The sequence below is a fragment of the Galeopterus variegatus genome, unplaced genomic scaffold (assembly GCF_000696425.1).
Source record: "Galeopterus variegatus unplaced genomic scaffold, G_variegatus-3.0.2 Scaffold67, whole genome shotgun sequence".
NCBI classification, from domain to species: Eukaryota; Metazoa; Chordata; class Mammalia; order Dermoptera; family Cynocephalidae; genus Galeopterus; species Galeopterus variegatus.
The window spans coordinates 236,567-256,450 of record NW_007726178.1 but is presented as its reverse complement, the minus strand read 5'-3'; the positions used below and the strand labels follow the sequence as shown (position 1 = coordinate 256,450).

The window sequence follows — 19,884 nt, the reverse complement described above, 5'->3', positions numbered from 1 at the left end:
AGGACATGGCTTTGTGCACAGTATTAGGGAAAAGGCAGGGTGACTGGACATAACTGATGAATTTTATGAATGGATTCAATCTTCAAAAATGCAAAGTGCAGCATTTTTATGGATTAATTTGGCACATGGAATGCTGCCATAAACATTTAATTAAATTTTGGTACCTGAATCCCCTTTTCATGTTTTAATTAAAACATATGTACCATGGATTATTATCACAGTTTGGCACAGAGAATGCATTTATTCATTTTTCCCTGCTGAAAATAGTGTTACTTTTTGGCTTTTCCTTGTAAAGAGATCTAGGAAAGACAGTACAAGTGAGGAATCAGGAATCAAAGAAGGTTATTTAAGATGTTCCTGGCTTGTGGATTTCCATGCAGTCCAGATACAGAATGAGTTAAACTGGAATTAAATAGTTTCTATCACTCAAATATAACATTACCAGATAAGTAGCTAAGACATTTTGCCTTAAAATAATTCCTTCTTTTTACCTTTCTCTTTATCCCTTTGGAAATTTGAGTGTGGCTGGACACGCGTTAGCCGTAGTAGAAGCCATCTCCCACTCTTCATTTGGCTCTCTTCCTTATGCATCAAATAAGCTCAGACTTCCCCATCCTCAATGTTGCCTTGCTCCCCACTTCCATCTCTGATCTCTAGCGGAGCTTTTACTCCATCTCTAACTCATTCCTGCCAGTTTGGTTTCTGCTCTCTCAGCATTACTAAACTCTTTAAGATTGTTGATTAAACTCTGACCAAACTGAATGACTCTTTTCTCTTTCCTCATTCTGATTGATTTCTGAGCCTCACTTGACACTGTTGATGCATCTTTTATGACACCAGATTTCTTTTGATTCTGAACAAGGGAAGGTCTCCTCTTGGAAGTGGTTTCTGTGATACTCCATGCCCTGGCTGTCATGTCTTTGGGTAGAGTTGACCATTCAGAGTTGCTGGCCATTGGTTCCATTGTTTCTCACTGACATTCTCCCTGAGCGATGACATATCTATCTTTGACTATCTATAGTGTTCCATTATGCACAACCTGTAGGAGTTGCTAAATAAATGTTTCCTGAATTTCATTGTTTTAAGATACTTATCAATCTACTAGATCCAATAAACTACAGCATTATTCCACTATAGAGTTATCACTTGGTTTCATAAGTACATTATTCAGGACTTCTTACTGTCAATTTTGCTTCTGTACCTAAGGAACTTATGCAGATAAAGTTAATAGTACACCTTATAATTATGATAAATATATCTAAGTCAAAAATCACGACACATAATTTGATAAAAGACATTATATAAATGTGGGAAATAATATGGAAGATTTATTTGTTTTGGATGCAGTCATAATTTTCTAGAACGTTCTGATAACTTGTATAAACGTTTAACAAAATATTTGGATTGGCTCTTTTTTTGGAAATCTGGATTGCATTGTAGTATAATATACTCAAACTATATTACAACTTTGTCTTTTGAGTGATATATTTTTTAAAAATGTAAATATATTACTTTGCATATATATCAAGTAATCGAAGCTATTGGGTGGCTCTTCTCTTTTGTTTCTAAATAAAGTACTTTCAGAAGCTGAGATTTTCAAGTGTGCTTGCTGTGGCCAGTAAGCTGAGATTTAGAATTCCAAATTAAATACTGATTTCACTTTGCAACTGTAATTACTAGGTCCCATTTTCTCTCTGGGCATAAGATATGCTTAAAAATTACAAGAATTTTTCAGTCAGTAAATGCTTTAACATTTTCAGACCAAGCTAAACAAATACTTTAGACATTATTTGAGGACAAAATACTAAGAAATAACTTCCATATTTTCTACATATCCTCCCCCAAATGACATGGAAGTTTACAGAATGGAATGATCTCAAGCACATATATTCTCCAAGGGGTGTCAAAACATGCTGAGATGGATAATGAGCTGTCATCATGGAGACACTCTAGGGATGTGTGCTCTGAGCCCACAGACTTGAAATAGTGCTATTATTGTGAAACCCTCTTTTCTGCAATTGTTTCAGTGCTCTGGCTTTCAATCCAGTGGTCTAATCAGTTGTTCATCAGCATTTCCATCACTAATTCTGAGAGTAAAAATATATATAAATCTTCTTTTTCCTCACTTCCACAATAATGCTGAATATTTTAGCCTAAGCCAAAATTGGTAAGTGTTTTGGGGATGGTTAAGTCAAAAAAAGTTTTCTTGTAAATGAATTAACTGGTTGTTACTAAAAGCTCTTAAGTTTGAAACTATGATATTCTATCCTAGCTTAGAACACTATTTAAATCCATTTTAAAATTGGCATATTTAAAAGATTTGAAAATAATTTCACCTTATATTAGCAAAATTTCTAAGTTCTTTTGAACTGTTTCAATTGCAAGTCTCTTAGATACTCTATCTTCTTATTTCTATTTATCTAGTCTGGCACTGTCTGATATAAATAAAATGTAAGCTACATAAAAAATTTAAAATTTTCTAGTAGCCACATTTTAAAAAGTGAAACAAACAGGTGAAATCAAATTAATAGTATATTTTATTTAACTTAATATATCCAAAATTTATTTCAACACAAATTGATATAAAAATAATTAATTACAAATTATTCATTTGTTTTTCCTTTCTGTCTTTTTTTTTTTTTGGTACTAACTCTTTTAAATTCAGTGTGGATTTTACACACATCTTATAGCACATCTTAATTTAGAATAGACACATTTCAAGTATCCAGTAGCCACATGTAGCTAGTGGCCACTATATGAATAGTGTAGTATGAATGCTATATATGTGTATTGGACAGTCTGAATGTGGTCAGTCTGATGGCTTTCTTTGGCAGCTAGTTTTTAATCTCATCTTTTCTAAGGCATTTTATGGAAGGAACTCATTAATATGACTCCCTTTGTCTTTCGTTGGCAGGCATTTCAGCCCACCATGATCAGACTTGCTCTCCACCTTGAATACATGCATATGTGGATGAATAAAATTAGCACAGTGAGTATATACTACAAAACCGATGCTACTCAGATGAATGATTTGTTACACAAAATGGAAGATGTTTTGTTCACAGAACTGTGAGTACTGAATAATACTTGCCAGAGGAATCCATTCGAAAACTGGTCCTGGGTGGCACTTGTTCTGGATGGGAAAATGGGGAATTAAAATTGAAATTCACTAATGGCACTTTAAAATTCATCTTTACTTTATTTTTATTGCTATTTTTACTCCCCAACCCCAATCTTGTGCTCACATTTAATGATTTCTTTTTCCCTAAAATCTATGGAAATTAGTGGACAGATTTACCCTACTTCATATCTGAGTATGTATATAAATGTTCCGTATTCACATGTATTCCAAATAGAAAAATCAGCATTGCTTTAGATCAGGATGGAAAAAAGATTACCATTTTCAAATATTATCAAGCTTTGGTTCTCATTATAAAAGTGCATATTTGAAAGTAAAGTCAATCCAGAACTTGAAATATATACAGTAAATGTAGGTCTTCTAAAAATGATATTATGATATCATGCCATACAACATTGAAAAGTAAAAACCTCAATCAATGATTGTATTGATTTATGTATACCATTCCAAATATTTTGATATTTCCAACTATTTGGATAAAGTAACATTGAGTTAAATTGGTTTATTTTAGCAATAGAGATCCTTCATGAGGAAAGAAGGCAGGAGCATATCTGGAGACCTCAGCAGGAGCTGCAGGCAGCCCCCACCCAACAGAAGGCAGGAGCATGCCTGAAGACTGCAGCCCCTGCCACTGCCATAAATGTTGCCTCTGCATGGGGGGGTCCATCACAGCCATTGATGCTGCAAGGGTGGCTTGCTGACACAGCAGCAGCCACAGCCACTGTGCAGTTGGCCTGCTGACCACTCAATTGCATTAACACAAGGAGAATCACCACTGGAGTCCTGAAAAAGAGGAGAGAGTCTCTCTCCTCAAAGCACACTCCAGAGTAATAAAAGAAGTAATTGCTCTACCGGATGACCAGAAATCAACATGGAGATACTAGAAATATGAAAAAACAAGAAAATATGACACCACCAAAGGAATACAATAAATCTCAAGTACTAGACCCCAGAGAGCAGGAAATCCTTGAAATGACTGAAAAGGAATTCTGAGCAACAATCTTAAGGAAACTCCCTGATATATGAGAAGACTCAGGAAACACAACGAAATGAGGAAAGTATCTAGGATATGAAGGAGGAAACTTACAAAGGATTAATACCTTCAAAAAGAACATAGCAGAACTACCGGAACTGAAGGATTCATTCAATAAAATAGAAAACACAACTAAGAGCTTAAGTAGCTGATTGGAGTAAGACATGACGTAGAAAAATTTTTGATCTCGAAGACAGTCTTTTCAAAATAACCCAGGTGAACAACAACAACAAAAAGAAGAAAAATGAAGAAAATCTAATAGAGCTGGCATACAATCTTAAGTGCATAAACATCCAAATCATGGGTGTTCTGGTAGGGGAGGAGAAAGAAAAAGGCACAGAAAACCTATTCAATGAAATAATAATGGAAAACTTCCCAGGTATAAGGAAAGACACAGACCTTCAGATCCAGGACGATAAAAGATCCCCAAACAGATTCTACATAAAAAGATCCTCTCCAAAGCACATTATAATCAAACTGGCAAAACTCAAAGACAAAGAAAGAATCTTAAAAATGACAAGAGAACATCATCAAGTCATCTATAAGGGAGCCCCTTTCAGACTAATAGCAGATTTCTTCACAGAAACTCCACAGTCCAGAAGAAAATAGGATGATACATTCAAAATATCAAAAGAAAAAAACTGTACACCAAGAAAACTATACCCAGCAAGGTTATCACTGAGAAATGAAGGAGAAATAGTGTATTTCCCAAACAAACAGAAACTGCAGGAGTTCACCACCACACAACAGCCCTTCAAGAAATCCTCAAAAGAGTCCTGCATCTGTAATCTGAAAGATGATAATCACTACCACAAATACACAAGAAAGAACAAAACCCACTGGTAGAAAAAATGCAAATGAGAAAAAGAAAGAAATTTAATCTTACCACTTTAAAAAACCAACAAATGACAAAGACAAACAATAAAAAGGGAAGAAAGGAACAAAAGATATTTAAAACATTCAAATGAAAATCAATGAAATGCCAAGAGTAAGACAATACCTTTGAATATCAACCCTAAATGTAAATGGATTTGACTCCCCACTCAAAAGACATATGACTGACTGATTAGATTTCAAAACTAGACCCAACTATATGCTGTCTTCAGGAAACTCATCTCACCTGTAAAGACACACACAGGCTAATAGTGAAGGATGGAAAAAGATATACCATGCAAATGGAAACCAAAAACGAGTAGGAGTAGCTATTCTTATATCAGATAAAATAGACTTTAAACAAAAAACTATAAAAAGAGATAAAGCCACTATACAATGATAAAGGGATCTATCCAGCAAGAAGACAAACAATCACAAGTATATATGCACCCAACACTGGAGCACCCAGATATATAAAGCAAACTCTATTAGACCTAAAGGAAGAGATAGACCCCAATATGATAGTAGATGGGGACCTGAACACCCCTCTCTCACCACTGGACAGATTGTCTAGGCAAAAAATCAACAGAGAAACACAGGATTTAAACTACACTTTAGACCAATTGGACCTGGCTGAATCTACAGAATATTTTATCTAACAATGACAGAATATGCATTCTTTTCATCAGCACATGGAACATTCTCCAGTATAAACAACATGTTAGGTAACAAATCAAGTCCCAACAAATTTTTAAAAAAATTGAAATCATTTCAAGTATTTTTTTCAGACCATAGTAGATTAAAACTAAAAATCAAAAACAAGAGAAACTCTAGAAACTACACAAATACATGGAAATTAAATAATATGCACCTGAATAACTATAGGCCCAAGAAGAAATTAAACAGGAAATCAAAAAATTTCTTGAAACTAATGAAAATAAAGACACATTATACCAAAACCTGTGGGATACTGCAAAAATGGTACTAAGAGGGAAGCTTATTGCAATAAACGCTTACATAGAAAGACTAGAAAGACTTTAATTAAACAACCTAATGCTGTACCTCAAAGAACTAGGAAAACGAGAACAATTCAATCCCAAAATCAATACATGAAAAGATCTAAAGTTCAGAGCAGAACTGAATGAAATAGAGATCCATAAAATGATACAAAAGATCAACAAAACAAAAAGTTGGTTTCTTGAAAAGAAAAACAAAATAGACAAACCATTAGCTAGGCTTACTAAAAAAAGAAGGTGGAAGACTCAAGTAACAAAAATCAGAAATGAACAATGAGACTTTACAACCGATAAACAGAAATAACAAAGTATTATTAGAGACTATTATAAACAACTATATACAAACGAATTTGAAAACCTGGAGGAAATGGATAAATTTTTGGAAACATACGAACTACCAAGACCGAACCAAGAAGAAATAGAAAACCTGAACAGACCAATAACAAGCAATGAAATTGAAGCAGTAATCAACAGTCTCCCAACAAAGAAAAGCCCAGGACCAGATGGTTTTACTGCTCAATTCTCACCAACCTTTAAAATGGAATTAATACCAATTCTCTGCAAACTATTTCAAAAAACTGAAACAGAGGCCATTTTCCCAAACTCATTCTATGAGGCCAGAACCACCCTGATACCAAAACCAAAGATACAACATAAAAAGAAAACTATAGGCCAATATCTTTGATGAACATGGATGCAAATATCTTCAATAAAATATTAGCAAATAGAATAAAGAAGCATATCAAAAAAATTATACACCACAATCAAGTGGGATACATCCCAGGGATGCAAGGATGGTTTGACATACATAAGTCAATAAATGTGATACACCACATCAGGAAAATTAAGGACAAAAACCATATGATTATCTCAATAGATGCAGAAAAAGCATCTGACAAAATTCTACATCCCTTTATGATAAAGGCTCTCAGCAAAAGGTATAGAAGGAAAGTATTTCAACACAATAAAAGCCATATGTGAGAAACCCACTGCCAATACCACCCTATTCAGGACAAGGATGCCCACTCTCATTACTTCTATTTAACATGGTGTTGGAAGTATTAGCCAAAGCAAGGCAAGAGAAAGAAATAAAGGGCATCCAGATTGGAAAAGATGAAGTCAAACTGTCCCCATCTGTTTGCAGATGATATGATCCTATATACAGAAAAACCTAAAGACTCCACAAAAAAACTCTTAGAGCTGATAAGATATTTCAGTAAAGTTGCAGGATACAAAATCAACATGAAAAAATTTGTAGCATTTTAATAATACAACAAACTAGCACAAAAAGAAATCAAGAAAGCTAGCCCATTTACAATTGTCACCAAACAAATAAAATACTTAGGAATAAATTTAATCAAGGAGGTAAAAGATCTCTACGATGAGAACTACAAATCACTGCTGAAAGAAATTAAAGAGGACACAAAAAGATGGAAAGACATTCCATGCTCTTGGATTGGAAGAATTAACATTGTGAAAATGTCCATACTGCCCAAAGCAATCTACAGATTCAATGCAATCATCATCAAATATCAATGACATTCTTTACAGAAGTAGAAAAAACAATCTTAACATTCATATGGAACAACAGAAGACCCTGAATAGCCAAAACAAACAAACAAACAAACAAACAAATAAATAAAGCATGAGGCATAACACTATCTGACTTGGAATTAAACTACAATGTTATAGTAACTAAAACAACATGATACTGGCATAAAAATAGACACTTGGACCAATGGAACAGTGTAGAGAACCCAGAAATCATCCCACATACTTACAGCCAATTGATGTTTGACAAGGGCAACAGAAGCATACATTGGGGAAAGGACTGTCTCTTCAGTAAGTGGTGCTGGGAAAACTAGACTTCCACATGTAGAAGAATGAAACTAGACCTGTACCTGCCACCATACACCAAATCAACTTAAAATGGATTAAAGACATATACAAGACCTGAAACTATAAAACTCCCAAAAGAAAACATAGAGGAAACACTTCAGGAAGTAGGACTGGGCAAAGACTTTATGAATAAGACCACAAAAGCACAGGCAACCAAAGAAAAAAATAAACAAATGGGATTATATCAAATTAAAAAGCTCTGCACAGCAAAAGAAACAATGAACAGAGCTAAAAGACAACCTACAGATTGGGAGAAAATATTTGCAAACTGTGCATCTGACAAGGGATTAATATACAGAATATACATGGAACTCATAAAGTTAACAGCAAAAAAGCAAGTAACCCAATTGAAAAATAGGCAAAGGAGCTGAATAGGCATTTCTCAAAGGAAGACATATGAATGGACAACAGACTCATGAAAAAATGCTCAGCATCACCAAGAATTAGGGAAATGCAAGTTATATGCATTGAGATATCATCTCACACCAGTTAGACTGGCCATTATCAAAAGGACAGAAAATAAATGCTGGTGAGGATGTGGTGAAAGGGGAGCCCTTCTACACTGTTGGTGGAACTGTAAATTAGTGCAGCCATTATGGAAAACAGGATGGAGGCTCCTCAAACAACTATAGCTAAAACTGCCATAAGATCCAGCAATCCTGCTGCTGGGTATATGCCCAAAAGAATGGATATCATCATGTCAAAGGAATACCTGCACTCCCATGTTTATCACATCTCTATTTGCAATAGCCAATAGTTGTACTATAGATTGAATTGTGTCTCCCCAACGTTTAATGCCTTGGATGATTGGTCCCCACTGTGCCAGTGTTAAGAGGGTGGGAAATCCTATTGTGGTACCTAAAATGTGGGGCCTTGGAGAGGTGATTAAATTGTGAGGATTGCACCATTGTAAATGGATTGATCCATTCTTGAAATAATGGGAGGAGTTCTGAGGGCTTTAAAAGGAGAGCATGGGAGAGTCAGTCTCCCTGTCTGCTTCTGCTGTTTGCTATGTGACACCCTGCTTTGCTGTGAAGAGTCACTACCTACCAACAGGGATCTCACCAGATGTGTTCCCTGGACTTGGGACTTCCCAGCTTCCAAAACGGTAAACAGTGGTTAAGTATTGTTTCTTCGTAAATTACCCAGTTTCAGATATTTCATTATAAGCCACAGAAACAAACAAGTTGGAACCAACCTAAATTTCCATCAATGGGCAAGTGGATAAAGAAAATGTGGAATATATACAAAATGGAATACTACTCTGTCATAAAAAAATCATGAAATTCTGCCATTTGCAGCAACACAGATGAACTTAGAGAAACTTATAAGTGAAATAAGCCAGGCACAGAAAGAGAAATACCATGTCTTCATTCATAACTGGAAGCTAAAAAAATAAACAAATAAAAAAATAAAAGAAGGATATAAAAATCACAATAATTCATCGAACTTTCAAAAGGAGAAAATGGAACTGAGCCCATCGAAGTAGGGAAAGGGGGAGGGGAGGGGGGTTAGCAAGAATTTTTAGATTTTTAAATTTTGTAAATTTAAAAATATACAGGACTTAATTGTCAAACTGAGAAAAAAAGGAGATCCTTCATTAGATTTATGATGTAGTCTATGTTACACGTAACATAAAAATTCATGAACGTGTATAAAACACCTTTAAAGTGTAGGAATATCCTGCAATTAGAATTCCAGGACCTAGAAAAACCTAGGTACATACTGTGTCGTAGAAGTACTTTGAGACATGTTGCTCTCATGCATTAAAATAGATTAAAGTAAGGGTCCAGCTGACATGTTTCCACTCCTACCCTACGTAGACAAGTATGAGAAATGCCAGCTTTCACCGTGTCATTATCTGGAACGGCTGAACATGTAGAAAATGACATAATTAAATAGCCATTTGATTTTCATCCTGACTTCCAATTCCACTGTTTTATCATCACGGAATTAGAGGGACAGAGCTGCAAGGCACCTTGAAGCTCTTCTATTCGAATCCCTTCGCTTTGCAGATGGTAAGATTATAGTCCCAAATGCGAAGTGACTTGCATAAACTATTCTATGTTGTTTCACAGGAAACTTTTCAAGGTCCTTTTTAGAAAAAAATACCCACCATATCTAAATGTCTATTTTGTTTTCAACTCACTTAGAATTAAAATACATTATCTGATAAAGCTCTTTTTCATTTGTTTCATTTTAGAATCACTATGGATAAATACTATACCCTTTTCTTTTTTTTTTTTTTTTTTCCTTTTTTTGTCTTTTTTCGTGTCCGGCAACGGATCGCAACCCTCAGTGTCGCGCCCCTACCGGACCGGGACCAGCAACGGGATCGCAACCCTCAGTGCTGCACCCGCACCTCACTCAGCCAGTGAGCGGGAACCGGTCTGTATGTGGGATCCGAACCCTCGGCAGGAGCGCCGCCGTGCTCCCAAGCGGTGCACTGTAGCAGTGTGCCACCGGGCCGGCCCCACTATACCCTTTTCTAACTATGCTACAATTTTTTTTCCCCAACATCTTCAGATATTCTTCCTATTCCTTCACAGTTCTGTCAATAGAGAAGTTCCTAAACCACACAGTTGGGTTTAATATGAGATGGGCAGAAGACACACGCATACAACCCCTGGTCAAGAAATACTTAAGAAGATAAAGATCTATGTTAAGATAAGCTGAGATACTTGTATCTGAGAGTGGTGGAATCCTTTTTCCTCTTTGGTAATATTGCTTATCAAGTTGCATTGCTTTTAAATCATGTAAGAAATTCCAGATGGAAATTAACTAAAAGTTACTAGCCCTCTATAAAGCATAAACTCACATTACAGATAAAAGAACTGTAAAAATCTCTTGCTAGACACAGTCCTCCCATACTTTTAGACTTCAACGTGTAATCTATTTTTAGCTTGGAAGAAATTTTAGGCCATTATTATTATTATGGTTATATAAATAATCCTATGTATTTATGATATGTAATCATCAATCAGATAAGTGACTATTCCTTATTAAGAGCATTTATAGAGAAGGCAACTTAAAAGACAATTTTAAAAGCAGAGAATGAAATTTCCCATTTTGAATGTGTTAAGATGAAATAATTTTATATTATAGTCGTGCCATATGAAACACTATGAAAGGATGAGTATTTTGTCATTAAATTTAAAAATTAAAATAAGAGCAATTTCTGGTCATTTTCTTATTGAGCTTTGTGTGTTTCAAATAAAAAGCTAGTCTTGCTCATTGAGGGCGGAATAATCATTCCTGCCACGTAAGCTATGTTTTCACAGTAAAGGCAAACTAATTTTCTAGCAGAATTGTTATTTTTTAAGGACCTCCATGTTTAATGTGACTACTTAGGATAATGAATTGAAAAATATCCTTTCATCAAAAAAGTAGAGCTGTATCAGGGATGGAAAAGTGCTACTTTCAAAACACTATCGTTAGTTGTAAAACTTGACATTTTATATTATCATAATCTCACTAGGACCTACTTGCTGTCCAGCAATTAAACTCAGTCTGCAGCCCGATGATCTCATATTTTTTGGGGAAAGTACTCTGGGTTACACGTCAACTCATGCTACCAACAAAATGCTTTGACACACTAAATAACTTTCAATCAGTAACTGATTTTAGTCGACTTTTCACACTTCCCTACCCCTGCTTCTATCCTCTGTCTAATTCCAGGAACATTAAATTTTAAGCTACTGAGTGAAATAAATTTATAAGCTATAGGATTGGATTTAATTTCTGAAATACAGGTAAAAAATGTGCCCTACCCCCAACTTTTATTTTACTGTTTATATTACTTAGCTCATATAATGGTTATTTTCTATTTCAAAAGGAGCCTGTTAGAAATATAAAAACGTTTACCATATTTTTTAGAGAGTTACTCAAAGATACCATTTTTGAAATTAGATTCCCAAATTAATTAAAATCTACATATTAAAAATGGCAAACACAGCTTAACTGGATTTACTGATCTCCTTTATCAATATATTACAACTGCAAAGTGACACAAATATATCAGAAACTCAAGCTGAAAGGCAAATTTTTTCACAGATCAAATTATGATATAAATCATACTAAGGGTAGCAATAATGCTTTTCCCATGGGAGAAAGGTATAGAAAATTAACCTTCATAGTACAATCAAGAACGTTTAAAATGATGTTATTAATTTTTTCCATCCTTTTGTGATTTTAACACTGAAGTCACTGGTAACAATGTCTTAACATTTACATATCATCTTATTGTAACATTTCACTAAAGTAAGATTATGCACTAGAGAACGTGTGTGTGTGTGGGGGGTTACTTTAATTAAGGCTGTTGAACACCAGCAATGTCCAACAAATCAGGCCAGGGCTTGATCTGGCACATTGTTCAGATGTGAGGACGTTCTCTGGGAAGGCAGGGTGGTCTTTCATGATGACTTCATAGCTACCTGAAGCTATGGCGTCCGTGAACTCATCAAACCTTTCTTAAACCTTTTGATATGTCCAGCGTGATTGTATCAGGTATTTAAGTACACGGGGAAAGGAGACTGGAGCCAGGAAGGCTCAAACAGAAGGACTTTCACAGGCTTTGGAGCTTTGGTTCTGAGCACCATGAATGGCCACTAAATTGTGTGACGGGGCTCCCACCATCACTTTCCATTTAGAGTCTTAAGTGGTGTGCTGCAGTGCATAGTATTGTTATACTCCTCTATCTTTCCAAATGGCTCTGCTGTTAGGATGGGAGACAGTGCAAACTACAGCTTTTGCTCGCTAGTATCAAAGAAAGAGCAGTAGAAAAAACGATAGTTCAGAAATACGACTACTCATTTGTGATCACCCATAAATTATATGTGCATTTCAACACTGAACAATGAAAGATTTGAGCAGGATAAAAGAGCAGGATAAAAGCCACCGATGTGAAAAACACAACTGTCCATTTTTGATCTGCTACAAATTATGATTTCATTTCAGATGTAGTACTAAAAAAGAGTTTGCTTTTCCATTATGCTCTCTAACTGGCCTGTGGTGACTTTTGATTGCTACCTTTGATGTGATACTCGTTGCTTGTTATGGGTTAATGCTTTCTAATTTCTGGAAAGAAAAATTGATTGAGCGAGCTCTCTTTGAAGAAATTTCAGAGGAATTTCTGTTCTAAAGAGGTTACACCATGAGGCACATTACACCATACTGATCCTTGACACTTTTATGATCCTACATTTGAGTGATGTCTTCCTGCAAAGGTTTGTGGGCATGTTGTACCTCATAAATTGTTTATTTATAATAACCAAGGTTCAATGTGAAAAGAAAAAAAGTTTGGACAACTTCAGTCATAATTCACCTTGGGTTCAAACCAAGGAACCGAACCGTGAGGGAAGAGTATCAGGGAACAAGGATTTTCTTTTCTGTCAGTTCCTGTCTCTATCTGCTTGTCTGTCCCAGCTTCTAAGGCAGCAGCGTGGAGCATGCCCCAGAAAGGCCCCCATGAGCTGAGGATGATAACACAAACCTTTAGAATAAATCTGGCTTAATGAAAAATGAAGCCACAGGTCAGGTCCTTCATCCTAAATCAACAAATTTTCATTAGAATTATTGAAATTTTATTTTATAAGATTCCAAAGTGAGCCACATTCATTTATATTGCCTCTCCTGGTCATGAAAAGAGAAGTCATGATAGGTATCTATCTGCAGTTACCCACTTGTAATCTTTCTTAGGGGTGGAAGACAGATGACATTTACTCTCCTTCAGTTCTGTGATTATTGCGATGTTGAATCCGACTTACTCTCTGTGGTAAGACTGAGAACTAATGGCACAGTACTTGTGTGCGTGAAGCCTTGCTACTTACTTTGTCTGCTTAGTTTGCTATGCTGTAGATTTGTACATAGGTACAATTTTCTGGGTATGGGAGCAGGTCACGGGGAATCTGGCTATCAAGACAAACCACCACATAAGCATTTACCTCAAATTAGGAATAAAACATATGCAGGTAAAAATTGAATTAGCCAAATTAACTTGAAAAAATTATCTGAGGAATTATTAAGATTTTTATTGACAGTCTGTACATTTAAATGTATGCTTTTCTTAGATGGTGATTTTGTCTATTCCTTGAATAGATTATGTAATAAAGGAAAACCACATAATTTATCATTCAAATGAGAACAGTCTGGAGGGTAAAAGGGGAGCTGTTAATAATCACACCAGGACAACACAGACCAGAACTGTCCCAGGCACACTCCCAGGCGTCGTCACCCTAGTTTTATAAGTAATTAAGCCATTACAAAAGGTTTCTTATTATATCAGAAATATGTGGTTCAAGCAAGGACACAATCACACACAGAAAAAGAACAGCAGGAGAGGAGAGGGGAGAAAACAGTGAGGCCTTTAGAAATCCTTTTTATCCCAGGTTAGAAATGTATACATGGTCCAACATTAGGAATGTTAGCATACAAGCTGAAAAAATTCAAGCAGTTCCTCTTGTGACTGCAAAGAAAATTCAAGTCCTTCCTTCATGAGATTCATGGGAAAAAGGACAGAGAAGAGAAAAGTAAAAAAATAGGATGGCTTGTCCCACTACACAAAAGAGGGTACTTCCTTTGCTTTCAGTTTTCAAAATTGCAAACAATGGGGATGGTGAGAAGTCAATTATCAACAGAGATTATCTACAAAGAGAAAAGTGATGCTTGTCTGAAAGTCCCTGGTAGAGATGGCATGGGGAGATTTTTGCTCTTTTCTAGGAATTGGTGGTAATGACTAGGATCAATGATTAAATAATTAACACGAAAATCCCGAAGCCCCATCGATAACTTTTTTTGAAATTTTTGGCCCTACTTTTATGTATGTAAGCTTAAGCTTATGTGGAATTAAGCAAGCAGAAAAGAATTTCTTTCTTCATGGAGTTCTTCAGTAAGGACTAACAAGATTTTGATAATTCAAAAATATCTAACACACAACATTCTCCTGATTAAACATCAATTTTACACATGGAAGTTGAGGAATTATCGGTATTACCTAATTATTTTTACTGCGCAATTTCACACTTTAAAATAGTGATATTATTTGCTGTGTTGTGTGATACAGCCTTGTTCAGAAATTGTTTTCCTATGTGTTTGCTTGTTTGGTTGTGTCCCAAATTTCACTGTAAGCTTCTAATGTGCAGAGATTATTTCTCATGATTTTTCTTTTGTGAAGTGCCTAGCAGAGTTCTAGACACATACTGAGTGTTTCACATATTCTGTTGAATGATGTGAAGCCTGGAGGTGCCACCCCTGGGCACTGTGCCTAATGCTTTGAAATGAGGCACTGCCCGCCTGCTGGGCGAAAGACTTCCTTTCTCTTTCTTCAGTCCCTCCTCATCTTGAGAAGATGTCATGAAGATAGGAGGTGTTTCTGGCTTTCCTCTCAGAAGCATGTACCTGTCATGTTCTGTTTCATGTGGCTCTAGTATCCTATGGCTGTCTTCGTTTGTTTAAAATCACAGCATTTTTTTTCAGGAATACATCTTTATTAAGATGTCCTGTGCATGCACATTAAAATGTCAGCATAATCTAATTATGAGTCAAATGAGGCACAGCAGCATTTACATCATTTGATAAATTTCCATCATTTGCAGGGGCCTGGTGACTTATATCTAAATATTTCTTGACAGCCTTGATAGAACAAACTTTCTGTAGCTCGGTACAGCCCAGGCTTGTGGTGGAGGGGAATATTTTTATTTGGGGACTGCAACTCAGTTTTGAATGTAAATGCAAAAATCTCTTTAGCTTTAGACATGGTTGTTAGGGAGGATATCATGAGATCACAACAGGCCAGTAAAAATGTCAAAGGACTAGTTTAAGCAGCGTGGGTTAGGATTCCCTTTCATCCTTTCCCTGATTTCTTTTTTTTTTCTCCCAGAAAAAAGTTTGGAGACACAAGGATAAATAGAGCCAAATCTAAATGTTACATGTGTTATTCAAAGAAATAAGAATAGAAGTAGTTCACAATCAACATTTTGAATATGGGTCTTCAGTTGCATATATTTTATGATCATTGCATTAAAAAAAACTCGTTTGAAGATGATGAGACACAGACTGAGCTTTCCATGCATTAGTTAAATATGTATATAAAGTTTAAGTATTGCTCTAAAAATGACACTTTTGCATACTTGGAAACGGAAACGTACAGAGGGCAAAAGGCTGTTTTGTTCTCTCAAGTCACTTGCATGTCCACAGCAGAGTGAACTGATCAGCTATCCAGAGAGACCAGAGAAAGTTGCACCACACTCTTAGGGTTTCTTTAATCTTTGGGGTAGAACTTTTCTTTTTTTTTCCTTTTTGTCTTTTTTCGTGTCCGGCAACGGATCGCAACCCTCAGTGTCGCGCCCGTACTGGACCGGGACTGGCAAGAGGATCGCAACCCTCAGTGTTGCACCCGCACCTCGCTCAGCCAGTGAGCGGGAACTGGTCTGTATGTGGGATCCGAACCCTCGGCAGGAGCGCCGACGCGCTCCCAAGCGGCGCACCGTAGCATGCGCCACCGGGCGGCCCCTGGGGTAGAACTTTTCTTACCTTGACATGGTTTCTGTGTTTCATTCACACTCCACTTAGTGCTGTGAAATAAAAGGATAGAAAAGAGAAGGATGGAAAGGGAGAGGAGCTAGCCCTCTTTTGGCTTCCTGAGAGTTGTGATCCTGGAAACATTACTGTGACCTTGGAGAATTAGAGAGAGCTGATGCAAACACGAAGAGGGGGTGCGACAGAATGGGATGCAGCAGTGATGGCACAGGCAAGGACACTGATGGGGCGCTGAGTGGGCACGTGGGGAGGCAGGACGTGTGTTGTTCCTGTGGCTGCAGAGGCAAAGGGGGATGAAGAGCCCCCAGAGGAGGACTGAAAAAGAAAGTTATGGGAGGTTGAGGCAGATTGGTTTGCTTGGTTTGTTACAGGTGAGGAGGGGAAAGGCAATGAACAGAAACAGCATTGCAGGGGCTAGGAAAAGAAACCAGAGTTCTTTTAGGGTTGAAAGAGGGTCATGTGCAATTCCTGTTCAGAAACCGAGGGCACAACCATATCAGACAACCGTAAAGACAAGACTGAGAAGAAATACTAGTGTCACCTTTGTCCTGAATAATAAAGCTTCACATTGGTCAGGAAACTGCAAAAGGATGGGAGCAAATGACTAACAAAGGGACGAAACCCAGAAAAAACAGAAGGAAGCATCTCTTGATACTCCCTAAATGTAACCAAAAAAATAAAACAAGCCCAGAACGTGAGGATGCTATTTTAATCCTGCAATGTGTTTCTACCAGAGAGCAAGACCCAGTAGAACGTGTTTACACTCATTCTTCCTATGTCCCCAGTTAAATCTGTAAGAGCAGGACATATTACTCATCTTTGGTATCTCCCCACAGTGCTGAGAGCAAAGTGGGCATTCAACAAAAAACCTGATTATTGAAGCAGAAGAGATATTAAGAACTGGGCTGAAATCTTTTTAATTTTTTTCAGTGTAATGAGCATTCATACCCTGAATTCATGCCCTTTATTATATAGCTAAAAATGCCTACTTTGTACTTACTCCACCACAGAAAAGATACTCTAAGGATACAATCCTTTAAAGATATTTCAGTTGTTTATCCAGAAGGAGAAGACTGAAATACAGTAGCTCTGATGTAGCAGATTACTTAAAAAAAAAAAAAAAGTGGGGGGTATTCATTTTAATGAAAATGATTTCTCAGTGGCCTGCTGTTCTAACTATTTTCAACCAAAATTACTTCTACAAAGAGTCCTGGAGGATGGGGAAAGGTATTATGTTTGCTTTCCCCTTCACCAGCTGGGTGCATAATTCTCAGCCCCTGAGCTCATCAAAAGAGTAAGCAGATTTGAGATCCTCTGAGATCACACACAATTTAAAACTTGCTATTCATGCTTCAGATGATGAAGTTGGAAACAAGATATGGGCGGAACGCTGAAGCAAAGGAAATCGGCAGACAATAAATGGGAGCGCCAGGGCCAAACGCTTCTCACTTGGCTGGGTTTCTTCGTCATTTATTCAGGTTCTTACCATACTGTGTGTTATATGCTCACGACATTTAGATTCCTGTCCTCTAACATGTGCATGGCAGGAAGAAGCACAACGAAGGTACATGCAATATTAAAAGCCTTGTTTTCTTATATTCTTAAAGTGCAATGAAATAATTTTAGAAGACCTTCAGATAGGGTGACACGAGCATATGTGATATTTTTAGACTGAATGTTCAAATATGCCCGATTGCATTAAACAAGAAGCAGAAGACTCTGGCAGAGATGATTGGCACTGGCTCTGCACTGCTTTTAGAACCAACTGATTTCATGACTGTGAGTTGAAAGACTTGGCTGACATTTTACTCAAGGCCTTAACTTTAATTTTTAAAATTATTTTTTATTTAAACTTAATTGATTGTACATATCTGTGGGGTACAGCATTGAATATCAATACCTGTATGCAATATGTGATACTCAAATCAGGATGATTATTATATTTATCATTACACATTGTAATCGTTTTTTGTGGACCTTTATCAATTTCTCACTACCCTCCCCCCCACTTCCCTCCTTTGGTGGCCTCAGTTCTGTTCTCTCCTTTTGAAAGTTTAATGAATTATTGTGATTGTTGCATCTTTTTAAAATTTGTTTGTTTATTTGTTTAGCTCCCAGTTATGAGTGAGGACATGCGATATTTCTCTTTCTGTGCCTGGCTTATTTCACCTTAACTTCTTCAATGACTGTATTCAAGTCTTTATGAAAAAAATCTATGCTTTAGACTCAAGATCTGATTAATAGATAAAACTCTTAAACATTTCTTTTTCTCATGTGGTGACTAACAAAACCGGACGTCCCCCACCCCCACCCCCCAAAAACATACAGTATTCCTGATTTGAGAAGAAAAAAAGTAGAAGATAAAATTTAAAAACTGAAAGATATAATAAGCTTAGTTTTAAAGTCAACAGGCTTTTAAAGTGGATTTTAGGCCAGCTGGCTCTACTTTTGAGATACTTTTGCAACTTAGAATATAAAATCATGCCAGATCATTCAGTCTCAATATAGCTCCTGGCAGGGCCTCAGCTGTTATTCATGTACCCTTGTTTTATGTGGCTTTCACTTACGCCTACTTTCATAAATGGCTCTAGATTTCTCGTAGAGCTCATATGGGTCAGGCTTCCGTGGGTCAAAGGCCTCTGATGAGTCAGGAAACGAACTCCTGTGAAGGGCGGGTGGGAAGGGCAGGTTCTGCGCTATGGCCGGAGCAGATAAACTTGTTTGAGGACTGCCTTGATTCTCCCATCTTTCCATTATCTGAAAAACGAAAGAGAACAGAGAAAATGACTGACAATGAGTTCTTCCTGGCTATTACCCTTGTCACCTTTAAGTTAGGCTTTCTTTCCTTGCAGACTTTTCTTCCAGGAAGCATTGAAATCTTTGGTATAAAAGCCCTGAAAGAAAAGGTTCTATTTCTACATAATAAAACATCATAAACTGTTATAAATACGAGTGGTGCCTGACATTTGAATGCAAACTTACATAACCTTGTCATCTATCTGCTGGTAATCTTTAGCAAACCACTTAGTTTCTCTGAGTCTGTCTTTTTTTTTTTTCCTTGTAAAATAGGAAGAACATGTATCTCAAATTACTGTAAGTGTAAGTGCTTAGAAATGTATGGTATTATTTGTTCCTTTTCTAAGATGGTCCTGAGATATTACACCACTTTTACTAAAACAGAAGATAGTCATCTGTACATATTCATTTGACACCTGTACATATCTAACAACCTCCCACACTTGAACACTCAATCACTTTCCTTTCAGTTTCAAGTAATTACACAACCATCTAGGATTCAGGGAGTGTTCAAAGTCTCCTAGGAAGCCTCATTTACTGCTGATCGGGTGACTTTCCCTTCAGAATGCTGCTGCTGCTATTGTTACTACCAC

The 19,884-nt window shown here is 36.7% G+C and overlaps 1 protein-coding gene across 1 annotated transcript in view; it reads right to left on the bottom strand.

Moving 5' to 3' along the window:
- MAGI2 (membrane associated guanylate kinase, WW and PDZ domain containing 2) overlaps positions 1 to 19,884 on the bottom strand; it is a 340,007-nt gene that overhangs the window by 158,085 nt on the left and 162,038 nt on the right. Inside the window, exon 8 of the mRNA XM_008577562.1 lies at positions 19,063 to 19,252. Coding sequence (XP_008575784.1) covers positions 19,063 to 19,252 — 190 coding nt within the window. The remainder of the gene's footprint in view (positions 1 to 19,062; positions 19,253 to 19,884) is intronic.